Raw genomic sequence first — 14188 nt, 5'->3', positions numbered from 1 at the left:
ATTGTAGGGTACGAAACCACCTCAAAGTTATTCTTTCTGATCGACCTATTCAAGAGTTCGTACTAGAATAACACCTTAAGACACAAATCAACCAAAACCCTAATGTCACCTAGATACTCCAATGTCACCTCAAGTATCCGTGGGTATGATTATACGATATGCATCACACAATCTCAGATTCATCTATTCAACCAACACAAAGAACTTCAAAGAGTGCCCCAAAGTTTCTACCGGAGAGTCAAGACGAAAACGTGTGCCAACCCCTATGCATAAGTTCACGGAACTCGCAAGTTGATCACCAAAACATACATCAAGTGGATCACGTGATATCCCATTGTCACCACAGATAAGCACATGCAAGACATACATCAAGTGTTCTCAAATCCTTAAAGACTCAATCCGATAAGATAACTTCAAAGGGAAAACTCAATTCATCACAAGAGAGTAGAGGGGGAGAAACATCATAAGATCCAACTATAATAGCAAAGCTCGCGATACATTAAGATCGTATCACCTCAAGAACATGAGAGAGAGAGAAAGAGATCAAACACATAGCTACTGGTACATACCCTCAGCCCCGAGGGTGAACTACTCCCTCCTCGTCATGGAGAGCACCGGGATGATGAAGATGGCCACCGGAGAGGGATTTCCCCCCTCCGGCAGGGTGCCGGAACGGGTCTAGATTTGTTTTCGGTGGCTACGGAGGCGCGCTTCTGGCGGCGGAACTCCCGATCTATTCTGCTCCCTGATTTTTTTAGGGTATATGGACATATATAGGCGAAAGAAGTCGGTCAGGGGAGCCACGAGGGGCCGACGAGGGTGGGGGCGCGCCCAGGCAGGCAGACACGCCTCCCTACCTCGTGGCCACCTCGAAGCTTCCCTGACGTCTACTCCAAGTCTCCTGGATTGCTTCCGTTCCAAAAATAACTCTCCCGAAGGTTTCATCCCGTTTGGACTCCGTTTGATATTCCTTTTCTTCGAAACACTAAAATAGGCAAGAAAACAACAATTTGGGCTGGGCCTCCGATTAATAGGTTAGTCCCAAAAATAATATAAAAATGTATAATAAAGCCCATAAGCATCCAAAACAGATAATATAATAGCATGAATACTTCATAAATTATAGATACGTTGGAGACGTATCAGCCCCCCATGAAACCACAAAACCAGGCAACTACTGCCTATCCTCCACCATGCCGTTGTGCTCGAAGAGTGGTAGGATCAATGGCTCCCACCCAAACAAGGCTAGAATGACCATAATGTGCGTATCGGCAAGTGGTTGCTCGAACAGTTGCACATAGGCTTCAAGTGCCTCCTCACTGATTATCTCCCCTTCATTAGCTAGCCAAAACTTATAAATCAACGCATTTTGTTACTTTGTGGCATTGGAGACACGCCCAGCTCCTCTAGCAATCTTCGCACTCCTCCATGGGTTTGAGACCGGTTTCTTTTTTTGATGTGGGCATTTGTTTCCACCCTTCCCAGCTCGGCAAGCGCGAAAGGATTGGATATAGCTCCTTTCTTAATTCATTACGGAGTACGTCCACTACACCGGGCTACAATGAGCATTATCCGTGCATTGCATTAATGGCGTGCCCCAATACCAGCCGGGTAGGTGGAGGCCCTGGCCCCGGGCGACAAACAAATGTAGGATCGAAAAGGTATCTAGAGGGGGGTGAATAGACAACTAGCAAGGCCCAGTGATCAAATTTAAAGTTCTTAACATTTAGGTTGTTGCCATGATCAAACATGGAGATAGTAACAAGTTGAAGTATGCTTTCTTGATTAGAGATATCATCAGCAGTATGAGGAAAGAGCTTCTTGTATTACTCATGTTTGTCGAGGCTGTAATAGTGCTAGTCATTTCACGGCTAATTTTGGTTGGTTGCAATGTCGAACCGCTGTTTCCAGAAGATGTCCTGGTAATTGTTGGACGTGATTGTAATTCCTAAACTTTTTGAGTAATGCAAGAATCTTCCCAGGGCTCAATAGTAATGTACAGCTCAAGGACACCCATCAAAGCCAGCATAATTGAGCAACCTCAGGGTGCCATCTGCCATGCCACCATAAAGATATATACTATGCTGTATTACATCGACAGCTTGCACACGAACCGGACGGGAGGGGTCGAATGATGCACAGAAGAAGCATCAAGGACCAGAGAGAAGAGCACCATGTCAAATGAAACAGGGTTCATCACAACGAGCCTTCCTTCTTCATCAAAACTGGCTACAAAGTGCAAAACAAAGACCAAACCACACGTACGTACCAACCATGCAAGCCTACAACCTCATATAAAACACAAAAAACTCGAACGCTCTCCACCTCTGCACAAACAAATCTGAAAACTTAACCAAAAGAAAGAAAGAAAAGGGAAAAAGAAGCGAAACCAAATAGGAAATCCACCACATCTGCATCCGGGCCACCTTTACCCTTTTGCCGATCATCTCTCTCTCTATATATATATCCATCTGTCCTGTTGAAGTTGAAGTGGTGCGCATGCCTCCGAAGCTGGCGCCATGATTCAGCTTGGTGAAAGCTTGGGAAGGCCCTAATGATTCCTGCCACCACCAACCACATCATTCATAAAGCCGGCCATGCTGGACCAGCGCAGCCCCCCGCAGGCCAGACGAGCAAAGCGTTCCCTTGAACACAAGCCATTATCTTGCACAAGGGAAAGGGACCATATCATAGATCCACCACTACTCGGACCATTCCAGTCGATCGACTCACCATAGCCGAGCAACTGAATCTGCAAAGCACAATAATCTCTTGTTTCAGCACATTGTTGCTGCAGGTAATTAAACAGCCACAATAATTCAGCTATGCCAATGCAGTTAAGGAAGACAAGATACAAACTTACCACGTATAATATGTCTAGAATTCTAGATCGATCTGCTATGCTGAATTTGCAACAATGGCATCGCCGGCGTGCTTGGCATGAAGCTCCACGCCCCGGAGCTCGCGAAGATGCTGCAGGATCTCCTGGAGAAGGTGCATGCCCTTGTCCCCTTTCTTGAGGGACTTGATGCAGTGCCTCAGGAACTCCTTGTCCGCCTCCAGTGCTTGCAGCCTCTCGTACACATGATCCACCTCCTCGATTATCGCCAGCCTCTCCTGCTCTTTGGCGAACACGGCTACGGCCGGTTTCGTCGAACCATCGGTGGCTGCTGGTGGTGCACGGTCGACGTTCTCGTCACCGACCGCGTCAAAGAGAGGTAGGAGGCTCTTTCCTCTGGAAACAGAAGCTCTGCCTTCAAACCTGGCCTTGTTGCCGGCGAGGCCATTCTCCGGCGAATGGGGACCGTGATCGTCTGAGGAAAGGCCAGCAGCCGCATTGCTGCCGTTGATATCGTCGTCTTCCAGCGTGAAGAGCCGCTCCTCGAGTGCCTTGAGCTCCTCCAAGATGGACAGCCTCTCCATCTCCATGTACGTCAAGGAGTCATCCAGCGCCACAAGATGACCGGTGTTCTCTTGATCCGCCCTGGGGCTAAGAGCAGCGTCCGGCGAGCTCTGAAGATTGCCGCTCGGAGACTCGCCCAGCTCGCAGGAGTCATCGGAATTCTCGTCGCTGTCCTCGCCGCTGGACGACGCAGAGGTGCCATTGCCGTCGGGGCTACGCGCATTGTCCTCGAAGGCCGGCATCCTCCTCCTCTCCCTGTCCTCGTACTGCAGCAGCTTTTGCTTGTACAGCTCCAGCTCCCTCTCCAGCTCCTGCTTCTCCCTCTCCCTCTTGGTGACCAGCTCCGTCAGCAGCTGCATCGCCTCCTGGTCGTACTCGGACTGCTCCTCCATCATCCTCTGGTACTGCAGCGCCTCCATCTGCATGGCGGCCTTCTCCTCCTGCAGCCGGTTGATCATCGCCATCGTCTGGTTGGTCGCGATGGCGGCGGCGTTCCTCTCTTCCTCCAGCTCGGCGTACATGGCGCTGAGCGTCTTTCGCTCCGCCTGCAGCGCGGATCTCAGCTGATCGACGGTGGAAGGCTCGGCACACTCGACCTCGCTCGACACGCTGCCATCCAAGGACAAGGACAGTGACCGCTTCCTCTCGAGCAAGAACCTTTTGCCGGAGTTCTGGGCAGCAAAGCTGTAGGTGGGCGTCTCCGGTGCCCTGTCTTCGTCCTCCTCGTTCTCGCCATTCGATTGGTACTCAAATCTCCGGCTCGCCGTCGCCTCATGCTCTGCTTCACTTGCTTCTGATCAAATCATCAAAACATAAATAGCAAATTAAAGTTGTGGACAGACAGACAGAGTCACAGTGAAAGCATCTCCATGGAGCAAAAGTAAAAGTGAGAGCAGTCTGCAATGATTGTACCGCTACCTTGCTCGGCTGGGGCTGTTTCATGGAGGATCTCCGGTGGTGATGTCCGGTCATCTGCATATTCCAATGGAGAAAACAGCTCCTCCAGCGCCACCAGTTCTTGAAACGGAGCAGCATGGCCATCTTGCTCCTGCTCGCAGATGTCGCTCCCGATTGACACCTCGCAGTTAGTCTCCACCTCTGCCGATTTGCTGCCATCTTCAGGAATTGCTTCAGTGGCTAGAAGTAGAACCAAACAAAAATCATGAGATGATGGGACAGTAATCGACTTGAGTAAAATTGAACGGGCCGAGGAACAAATGGAGAGGTTATTACCTTGAGGCACAACAATGTCTCCTTCATCAGTCCTGAAATCTCCAGTTTCGACAGTATCTTCAAGAACCAGTTCATCATCTTGGCGAATGGAATTCTCGGCCGTGGCAGGCGCCGTTGCAACCGAAGAAGCCAGCATCCTCTTCTCCTCCGGAACCACTGCGGTATCAAGATCATCCGAATCACGCTCACCGTCCGTGCGATTCATGTCGTCCCGCTGAGAGCCAGGGGCATCCGGATGCAGACCCGAATCGTCGGCAATTGTCATCTCATCGAGTGCCACCACCGGCACCAAGCGATCGTCGTCTTCAGGCGTGATCTCTTCGCCCTGAGCCATGAATTCCAAGGACTCGTCCTCCACGGCAGCCACCTTGATCTCTCCTTGTTGTTCTTGTGCTTCCTCTTCGTTTTGCTCCTCTTCTTCGTCTTCGTGGTCTTCTTGATCCAGCAGAACGTAGCCTTGATCTTGTTCTTCTTCTTCGGCTGCCTTGTGGTGTACAGCAGGATCCTCCAGCGCGCGTGAAGAAGTAATCTGCACGAGGGCTTTGCAGCAAGAGCAGACCACGGCGCCGTCCTCCTCCGCGTCCCGCATCATCTCCCTCTTCCAGGAAGAGAGGCAGCCCTCGCACATGTCGGCGGCGTCGGCGACGAGGCGGCGGTGGTGGAGGCAGTAGCCCATCCCGGAGATCTCGGCCGCGTGGGCGCCGCAGAGGAGCCCCCGCAGCCAGCGCGCGTCGCCCGCCGCCTGATCGGCGTCCTCCTGCTCGGCGCCGAAGAGGCGGTCGGCGCGGGAGCAGAGGAGGCAGGGCGGGCGGAGGCGGAAGTAGGCGGCGAAGCGGGCGACGGCGTGGGAGAGGAGGCCGTTGAGGAGCAGCAGCGCGATGAGGACCCACTCGAGCGCCGCGTAGGCCAGCGCGGACGTCACCCGGTGCGTCCGCCGGTGGAGCGCCGCCGCGTACCGGCCCGCCGAGGACGTCGCCATGGCTCCCGCCCTGAGCTTACTCCTGGCTACTGCGGCCGCGGCATGAAAACCGCGATCTTGGCGTGCGCGCGTGCGTGGGAATCGGAGTCGGGCGGCCTGCCAAGCGCGACCGAGGAAAGGAAGAATCGGGTTGGGGGTGGCTGGAGGAGTCGTGTGTTGAAGCTTTCTTCTTGTCTGCTTTCAGCTTTTGTGCGGGGGAAGAAAGGCCGGGGCGGCCATTGGATTGGACCCCATGAGAGCGAGCACGCTTTGGTTTTTTTGTCTATCCGCGTTTGAATGCAGGGGAGGACGAGGCTAGAATTCTTCCGGCTCATGGTTGTGCCAGCCAGCCAGCCAATGTGTACGTACGTGGTTGGGTTACTTGGAAAATGGACGAGACCGCGGTTGGGTAGTGCCGAGCACGACGTCGCTAGGAGGCCAACCCGACCGCGCGCGATCCGGCGGATCGGCCTCGCTCTCGGGTGACAGACAACAGATTTAGTCTGTCGTCAGTTTCATTATCATTACAAAATCAGAGAATTAATCCGTAGCCGCCCTCGTCACGGCCCCAGGCTTTCAAGTTTGACATGCTCCAATCCACCATGGCACTATGCATCAAACGGGGACGGGAGCGCGAGAAAACGAGGAGCGGAGGCGGTGCCGTTGCGTTGTGGGTGGGGGAGCGGGGTGGGAAGGAGTTGATTGCACGGCCCCGCGCTCGTCCTGCATGCAGCCCCCTTTGGCCAAACTTTGGTTCGTCCGCCAGCCAACCCAGCAGAGCACAGCCCGATATACGGTCATACGCGCCCACCGGGCAAGCCTTTTAACTTTGGGTGTGTCTAGTCTCACTCGACCAAGCCTCAGTCAGATGATATACTAGCATATAAGAAGAAAAAACAAAAACTGAAAACAAATTTTTGCATGAATCTCCGTGCAAAATCAAAAGAAGATGTGTCGACTCAGACATAACGAAGTCTCAGTCGACCGAGACTTAGCAAAACTGTTTGACTTTTTAGGAAGTTAACAAGTGTATTATGACATGGACTAGTTTTAGTTTCGAATGGTTGATCACGAATGGCCAAGTTTGAATGTCGCATCGTCACAGCTATGTGTAATCGAACATGTAGAATGAGAAGAATAGGTTGTGCAATCGCAATGCATTGATCGGTGCACCAGACACGTATATATGAGTACAGAGGGGGGCCACAACCTCGACTATACAAAGGAAACGGGAGGTGGGCCCAATACATAATATACACGTACACAATATACTCAACCCCCCCCTCCCCCGGGCAGCCGGAGCCGTGCCAGTTATGCAGAGACTGGAAGGAAACTCCTCGAAGGTGGAAGTCGACATTCCCTTCGTCATCACATCGGCGAACTATTGTGCAGTCGGAACACAGAGGACCCGAATACGTCCAAGGGCCACCTGCTCGCGCACAAAGTGAATGTCCAGCTCAATGTGCTTAGTCCGGCGATGATGAACGGAGTTGGCGGAGAGGTACACCGCAGAGACGTTGTCGCAGTAGACAACCGTAGCCTGGGAGACATCGTGATGCAGCTCCTAAAGTAACTGTCGTAGCCAGGTGCACTCGGTAACAATGTTAGCCACAGCTCGGTACTCAGCCTCCGCACTGGAGTGCGAAAACGTGGGTTGTCGCTTGGATGACCACGAGACGAGTGAAGGACCGAGGTAAACGCAGTAGCCAGAGGTGGACCGACGGGTGTCGGGGCAGCCAGCCCAGTCTGCATCGGAGTAGGCCACCATCTCCAGAGAAGTGGACGCCGTGAGGGTGAACCCAAGAGTCATCGTGCCACGAATGTAACAGAGGATCTGCTTCACGAGAGTCCAATGGGAGTCACAAGGGGCGTGCATGTGGAGACACACCTGCTGAACAGCATACTGTAGATCCGGTCGGGTGAGAGTCAAATACTGAAGAGCACCGACGATGGACCGGTAGAAGGGAGCATCCGACGCTGGCGAGTCCTCAAGAGCAGAAACCTTGGCCTTCGTGTCAACAGAAGTAGCAACAGGGTGAAAGTTGAGCATGCCAACATGCTTGTCGGTATCAAAACCGACGGATCTCGGGTAGGGGGTCCCGAACTGTGCATCTGAGGTTGATGGTAATAGGAGACAGGGGACACGATGTTTACCCAGGTTCGGGCCCTCTCTATGGAGGTAATACCATACTTCCTGCTTGATTGATATTGATGAATATGAGTATTACAAGAGTTGATCTACCTCCAGATCGTAATGGCTAAAACCCTAGAAGTCTAGCCTGTATGATTATGATCGTCTCCATGGACTAAACCCTCCGGTTCATATAGACATCGGAGGGGACTAGGGTTATACAAAGTCGGTTATAGAGAAAGGAATCTTCATATCCGAACATCAAACTTGCCATCCACGCCAAGGAGAGTCCCATCCGGACATGGGTGAGAGTCTTCGGTCTTGTATCTTTATGGCGTAACAGTTCGGCCCATGTCCAACAGGCCGGACGCCCGAGGACCCCATAGTCCAGGACTCCCTCTGCACGGCCCCTGAGGAATAGGCGAGTTTTATGGCGAGTGGGGAGGCCCTTGATATTCACTGCTTTTATACAGAGATAAGGATTCACCTCTTTCACCCACACCCTCTTTCTTTCCGCCTACCCACTCTCGAGCTCCAGCGCTCAAGTTCTCGTCTTTCCTGCCCCAAGAGAGCACCCCAACCATGTCCGGAGCGCAAGGCAAGTGGATGGCATCCAACGTCAAGGAGAAGGATATCACCCAGCTTCGGGAGGCCGGATATTTGGCCATGGAGGTCGCCCATCGGCTTCCGACCGAGGGACAGATCGTCCCTACCCCGGAGCCCCATGAGAGGGTAGTTTTCATCCCCCACTTAGTCCGCGGGCTGGGATTCCCACTCCACCCCTTCGTCTGCAGGCTCATGTTCTACTATGGGCTGGATTTTCATGATCTGGCCCCCAATTCCTTCCTCACCATCTCGGTGTTCATCATCATGTGTGAGGCTTTCCTTCGCATCCCCCCTCACTTCGGACTGTGGCTGAAGACCTTCAATGTGAAGTCGAAGGTGGTGGGCGGCAAACATGCAGAGTGCAGAGGCGCCATGGTGAGCAAAATGTCCAACGCCCCGTGGCCCAAAGGCACCTTCGTGGAGACCGTCAAGGGGTGGCAGAAGTTGTGGTTCTACGTCACAGAGCCCCGCGACACTACCTGGGCCGTGGCTCCCGAATTCAAATCCAGGGCCCCGATGCGGCTTACCTCCTGGCAAGAGAAGGGCCTGGATTGGTCTTCGTCAGACGAACTGACAACGCTCCAGATGCGCATCCGGAACATGATGGACAAGAACGTCAAGCTTGTCGATGTGATTCAGGTGATGCTAGTTCGCCGGATCCTTCCATGCCAGAACCAGGTTTGCCACCTATGGGAGTTTGATCCGGCCGAGCACAAGACCTTGCAACGGTTCTTTGGAACTACACACGAAGATATCTAGAAGGTGCTCTTCAAGGCCAACGAGACGTGGCCGAAGACAATCGAGGACCGTGGGCACGACCTGGTGTTGGAAATATGCCCTAGAGGCAATAATAAAGGGATTATTATTATATTTCCTTGTTCATGATAATTGTCTTTTATTCATGCTATAATTGTGTTATCCGGAAATCGTAATACATGTGTGAATACATAGACACCAACATGTCCCTAGTAAGCCTCTAGTTGACTAGCTCGTTGATCAACAGATAGTCATGGTTTCCTGACTATGGACATTGGATGTCATTGATAACGAGATCACATCATTAGGAGAATGATGTGATGGACAAGACCCAATCCTAAACATAGCACAAGATCGTATAGTTCGTTTGCTAGAGTTTTTCCAATGTCAAGTATCTTTTCCTTAGAACCATGAGATCGTGTAACTCCCGGATACCGTAGGAGTGCTTTGGGTGTACCAAACGTCACAACATAACTGGGTGACTATAAAGGTATACTACGGGTATCTCCGAAAGTGTCTGTTGGGTTGACACGAATCAAGACTGGGATTTGTCACTCCGGTATGACGGAGAGGTATCTCTGGGCCCACTCGGTAATGCATCATCATAATGAGCTCAAAGTGACCAAGTGTCTGTCACGGGATCATGCATTACGGTACGAGTAAAGTGACTTGCCGGTAACGATATTGAACGAGGTATTGGGATACCGACGATCGAGTCTCGGGCAAGTAACGTACCGATTGACAAAGGGAATTGATACGGGGTTGCTTGAATCCTCGACATCATGGTTCATCCTATGAGATCATCGAGGAGTATGTGGGAGCCAACATGGGTATCCAGATCCCGCTGTTGGTTATTGACCGAAGAGCCGTCTCGGTCATGTCTACATGTCTCCCGAACCCGTAGGGTCTACAACTTAAGGTTCGGTTGACGCTAGGGTTGTATGGATATGAGTATGCAGTAATCCGAAAGTTGTTCGGAGTCCCGGATGAGATCCTGGACGTCACGAAGAGTTCCAGAATGGTTCGGAGGTGAAGAATTATATATAGGAAGTGCAGTTTCGGCCATCGGGAGAGTTTCGGGGTCAACGGTATTGTACCGGGACCACCGGAAGGGTCCCGGGGGTCCACCGGGTGGGGCCACCCATCCTGGAGGGCCCCATGGGCTGAAGTGGGGAGGGGAACCAGCCCATAGTGGGCTGGTGCGCCCCCTTTGGCCCACCCCATGCGCCTAGGGTTGGGAACCCTAGGGTGGGGGGACGCCCCACCTGGCTTGGGGGGCACTCCACCCCTTGGCCGCCACCCCCTAGGAGATCCCATCTCCTAGGGCCGGCGCACCCCCCTAGGGGGCCTAAATAAAGGGGGGGGAGGGAGGGCAGCCGCACCCGGAAGTCTTGGCGCCTCCCTCTCCCCTGCTACACCTCTCCCTCTTGTAGTAGAACGGCGAAGCCCTGCTGCGGTGACTGCTGCATCCACCACCACGCCGTCGTGCTGCTGGATCTTCATCAACCTCTCCTTCCCCCTTGCTGGATCAAGAAGGAGGAGACGTCACGCTGACCGTACGTGTGTTGAACGCGGAGGTGCCGTCCGTTCGGCGCTAGGATCTCCGGTGATTTGGATCACGTCGAGTACGACTCCCTCATCCCCGTTCTCTTGAACGCTTCCGCTCGTGATCTACAAAGGTATGTAGATGCATCCGATCACTCGTTGCTAGATGAACTCATAGATGGATCTTGGTGAAAACGTAGGAATTTTTTTTGTTTTCTGCAACGTTCCCCAACAGTGGCATCATGAGCTAGGTCTATGCGTAGTTCTTTTTGCACGAGTAGAACACAATTTGTTGTGGGCATAGATGTTGTCAACTTTCTTGCCGCTACTAGTCTTATTTTGCTTCAGCGGTATTGTGGGATGAAGCGGCCCGGTCCAACCTTACACGTACGCTTACGTGAGACCGGTTCCACCGACTAACATGCACTAGTTGCATAAGGTGGCTGGCGGGTGTCTGTGTCTCCCACTTTAGTTGGAGCGGATTTGATGAAAAGGGTCCTTATGAAGGGTAAATAGAAGTTGACAAATCACGTTGTGGCTTTAACGTAGGTAAGAAAACGTTCTTGCTAGAACCCTCTTGCAGCCACGTAAAACTTGCAACAACAATTAGAGGACGTCTAACTTGTTTTTGCAGCAAGTGTTCTGTGATGTGATATGGCCAAAGTTGTGATGAATGATGAATGATATATATGTGATGTATGAGATCAAGTTCTTGTAATAGGAATCACGACTTGCATGTCGATGAGTATGACAACCAGCAGGAGCCATAGGAGTTGTCTTTATTTTTTGTATGACCTGCGTGTCATTGAGAAATGCCATGTAAATTACTTTACTTTATTGCTAAACGTGTTAGCCATAGTAGTAGAAGTAATAGTTGGTGAGCAACTTCATGGAGACACGATGATGGAGATCATGATGATGGAGATCATGGTGTCATGCCGGTGACAAGATGATCATGGAGCCCCAAGATGGAGATCACAGGAGCTATATGATACTGGCCATATCATGTCACTATTATTCGATTGCATGTGATGTTTATCATGTTTTTGCATCTTGTTTACTTAGAACGACGGTAGTAAATAAGATGATCCCTCATAATAATTTCAAGAAAGTGTTCCCCCTAACTGTGCACCGTTGCGACAGTTCGTTGTTTCGAAGCACCACGTGATGATCGGGTGTGATAGATTCCAACGTTCACATACAACGGGTGTAAGACAGATTTACACATGCAAACACTTAGGTTGACTTGACGAGCCTAGCATGTACAGACATGGCCTCAGAACACAGAAGACCGAAAGGTCGAGCATGAGTCGTATAGAAGATACGATCAACATGAAGATGTTCACCGATGTTGACTAGTCCGTCTCACGTGATGATCGGACACGGCCTAGTTAACTCGGATCATGTTATACTTAGATGACTGGAGGGATGTCTATCTAAGTGGGAGTTCATTGAATAATTTGATTAGATGAACTTAATTATCATGAACTTAGTCTAAAATCTTTACAACATGCATTGTAGATCAAATGGCCAACGTTGTCCTCAACTTCAATGCGTTCCTAGAGAAAACCAAGCTGAAAGACGATGGCAGCAACTATACGGACTGGGTCCGGAACCTGAGGATCATCCTCATAGCTGCCAAGAAAGATTATGTCCTACAAGCACCGCTAGGTGAAGCACCTGCTCTCCCTGCAGAACCAAGACGTTATGAACGCTTGGCAGACACGTACCGATGATTACTCCCTCATTCAGTGCGGCATGCTTTACAGCTTAGAGCCAGGGCTCCAAAAGCGTTTTGAGAGACACGGAGCATATGAGATGTTCGAAGAGCTGAAAATGGTTTTTCAAGCTCATGCCCGGGTCGAGAGATATGAAGTCTCCGACAAGTTCTTCAGCTGTAAGATGGAGGAAAACAGTTCTGTCAGTGAGCACATACTCACTATGTCTGGGTTAGATAACCGCTTGACTCAGCTGGGAGTTAATCTCTCGGATGACGCGGTCATTGACAGAATCCTTCAGTCGCTTCCACCGAGCTACAAGAGCTTTGTTATGAACTTCAATATGCAGGGGATGGAAAAGACCATTCCTGAAGTATTTGCAATGCTAAAATCAGCAGAGGTAGAAGTCAAAAAGGAACATCAAGTGTTGATGGTGAATAAAACCACTAAGTTCAAGAAAGGCAAGGGTAAGAAGAACTTCAAGAAGGACGGCAAGGGAGTTGCCGCGCCCGGTAAGCAAGCTGCCGGGAAGAAGCCAAAGAATGGACCCAAGCCCGAGACTGAGTGCTTTTATTGCAAGGGAAGTGGTCACTGGAAGCGGAACTGCCCCAAATACTTAGCGGACAAGAAGGCCGGCATCACGAAAGGGATATGTGATATACATGTAATTGATGTGTACCTTACCAGTACTCGTAGTAGCTCCTGGGTATTTGATACCGGTGCGGTTGCTCACATTTCTAATTCAAAGCAGGAGCTACGGAATAAGCGGAGACTGGCGAAGGAGGAGGTGACGATGCGCGTCAGGAATGGTTCCAAGGTCGATGTGATCGCCGTCGGCATGCTACCTCTACATTTACCTACGGGATTAGTTTTAAACCTCAATAATTGTTATTTAGTGCCAGCTTTTAGCATGAACATTGTATCAGGATCTCGTTTAATTCGAGATGGCTACTCATTTAAATCTGAGAATAATGGTTGTTCTATTTATATGAGAGATATGTTTTATGGTCATGCTCCGATGGTGAATGGTTTATTCTTAATGAATCTCGAGCGTAATGCTACACATATTCATAGTGTGAATACCAAAAGATGTAAGGTTGATAATGATAGTCCCACATACTTGTGGCACTGCCGCCTTGGTCACATAGGTGTCAAACGCATGAAGAAGCTCCATGCAGATGGAATTTTAGAGTCTCTTGATTACGAATCATTTGACACGTGCGAACCATGCCTCATGGGTAAAATGACCAAGACTCCGTTCTCAGGAACAATGGAGCGAGCAACCAACTTATTGGAAATCATACATACTGATGTGTGCGGTCCAATGAGTGTTGAGGCTCACGGTGGCTATCGTTATGTTCTCACCCTCACTGATGACTTGAGTAGATATGGGTATGTCTATTTAATGAAACACAAGTCTGAGACCTTTGAAAAGTTCAAGGAATTTCAGAGTGAGGTTGAGAATCAACGTGACAGGAAAATCAAGTTCTTGCGATCAGATCATGGAGGAGAATACTTGAGTCACGAATTTGGCACACACTTAAGAAAATGTGGAATAATTTCACAACTCACACCGCCTGGAACACCTCAGCGTAATGGTGTGTCCGAACGTCGTAATCGCACTCTATTAGATATGGTGCGATCTATGATGTCTCTTACCGATTTACCACTATCATTTTGGGGCTATGCTTTAGAGACTGCCGCATTCACTTTATATAGGGCACCATCGAAATCCGTTGAGACGACACCGTATGAATTATGGTTTGGGAAGAAACCTAAGCTGTCGTTTCTAAAATTTTGGGGATGCGATGCTTATGTCAAGAAACTTCAACCTGAAA

At 50.5% G+C, this 14188-nt stretch overlaps 1 protein-coding gene across 2 annotated transcripts; it reads right to left on the bottom strand.

Moving 5' to 3' along the window:
* Positions 1–2192: 2192 nt before the first annotated feature.
* LOC125552217 (myosin-binding protein 2) lies at positions 2193–5895 on the bottom strand. Of its 2 annotated transcripts, none has more exons than XM_048715707.1 (4): positions 4637–5895; positions 4322–4540; positions 2864–4193; positions 2193–2752 (listed from the first exon to the last, which is right to left on the bottom strand). In XM_048715707.1, exons 1-3 carry the CDS (start codon positions 5613–5615, stop codon positions 2899–2901), a joined length of 2493 nt encoding a protein of 830 aa, XP_048571664.1. In that variant the 5' UTR covers positions 5616–5895; the 3' UTR covers positions 2193–2752; positions 2864–2898. The 2 variants fall into 2 exon arrangements, with proteins under 2 accessions (XP_048571664.1, XP_048571662.1); XM_048715705.1 differs by having other exon boundaries at positions 2864–4196; positions 4637–5891.
* Between the last annotated feature and the right edge of the window lie 8293 nt (positions 5896–14188).

The sequence above is a fragment of the Triticum urartu genome, chromosome 4 (assembly GCF_003073215.2).
Source record: "Triticum urartu cultivar G1812 chromosome 4, Tu2.1, whole genome shotgun sequence".
Classification (NCBI taxonomy): Eukaryota; Viridiplantae; Streptophyta; class Magnoliopsida; order Poales; family Poaceae; genus Triticum; species Triticum urartu.
Note: the sequence above shows the minus strand (reverse complement) of the source record. Positions and strands in the feature narration are given on the sequence as shown.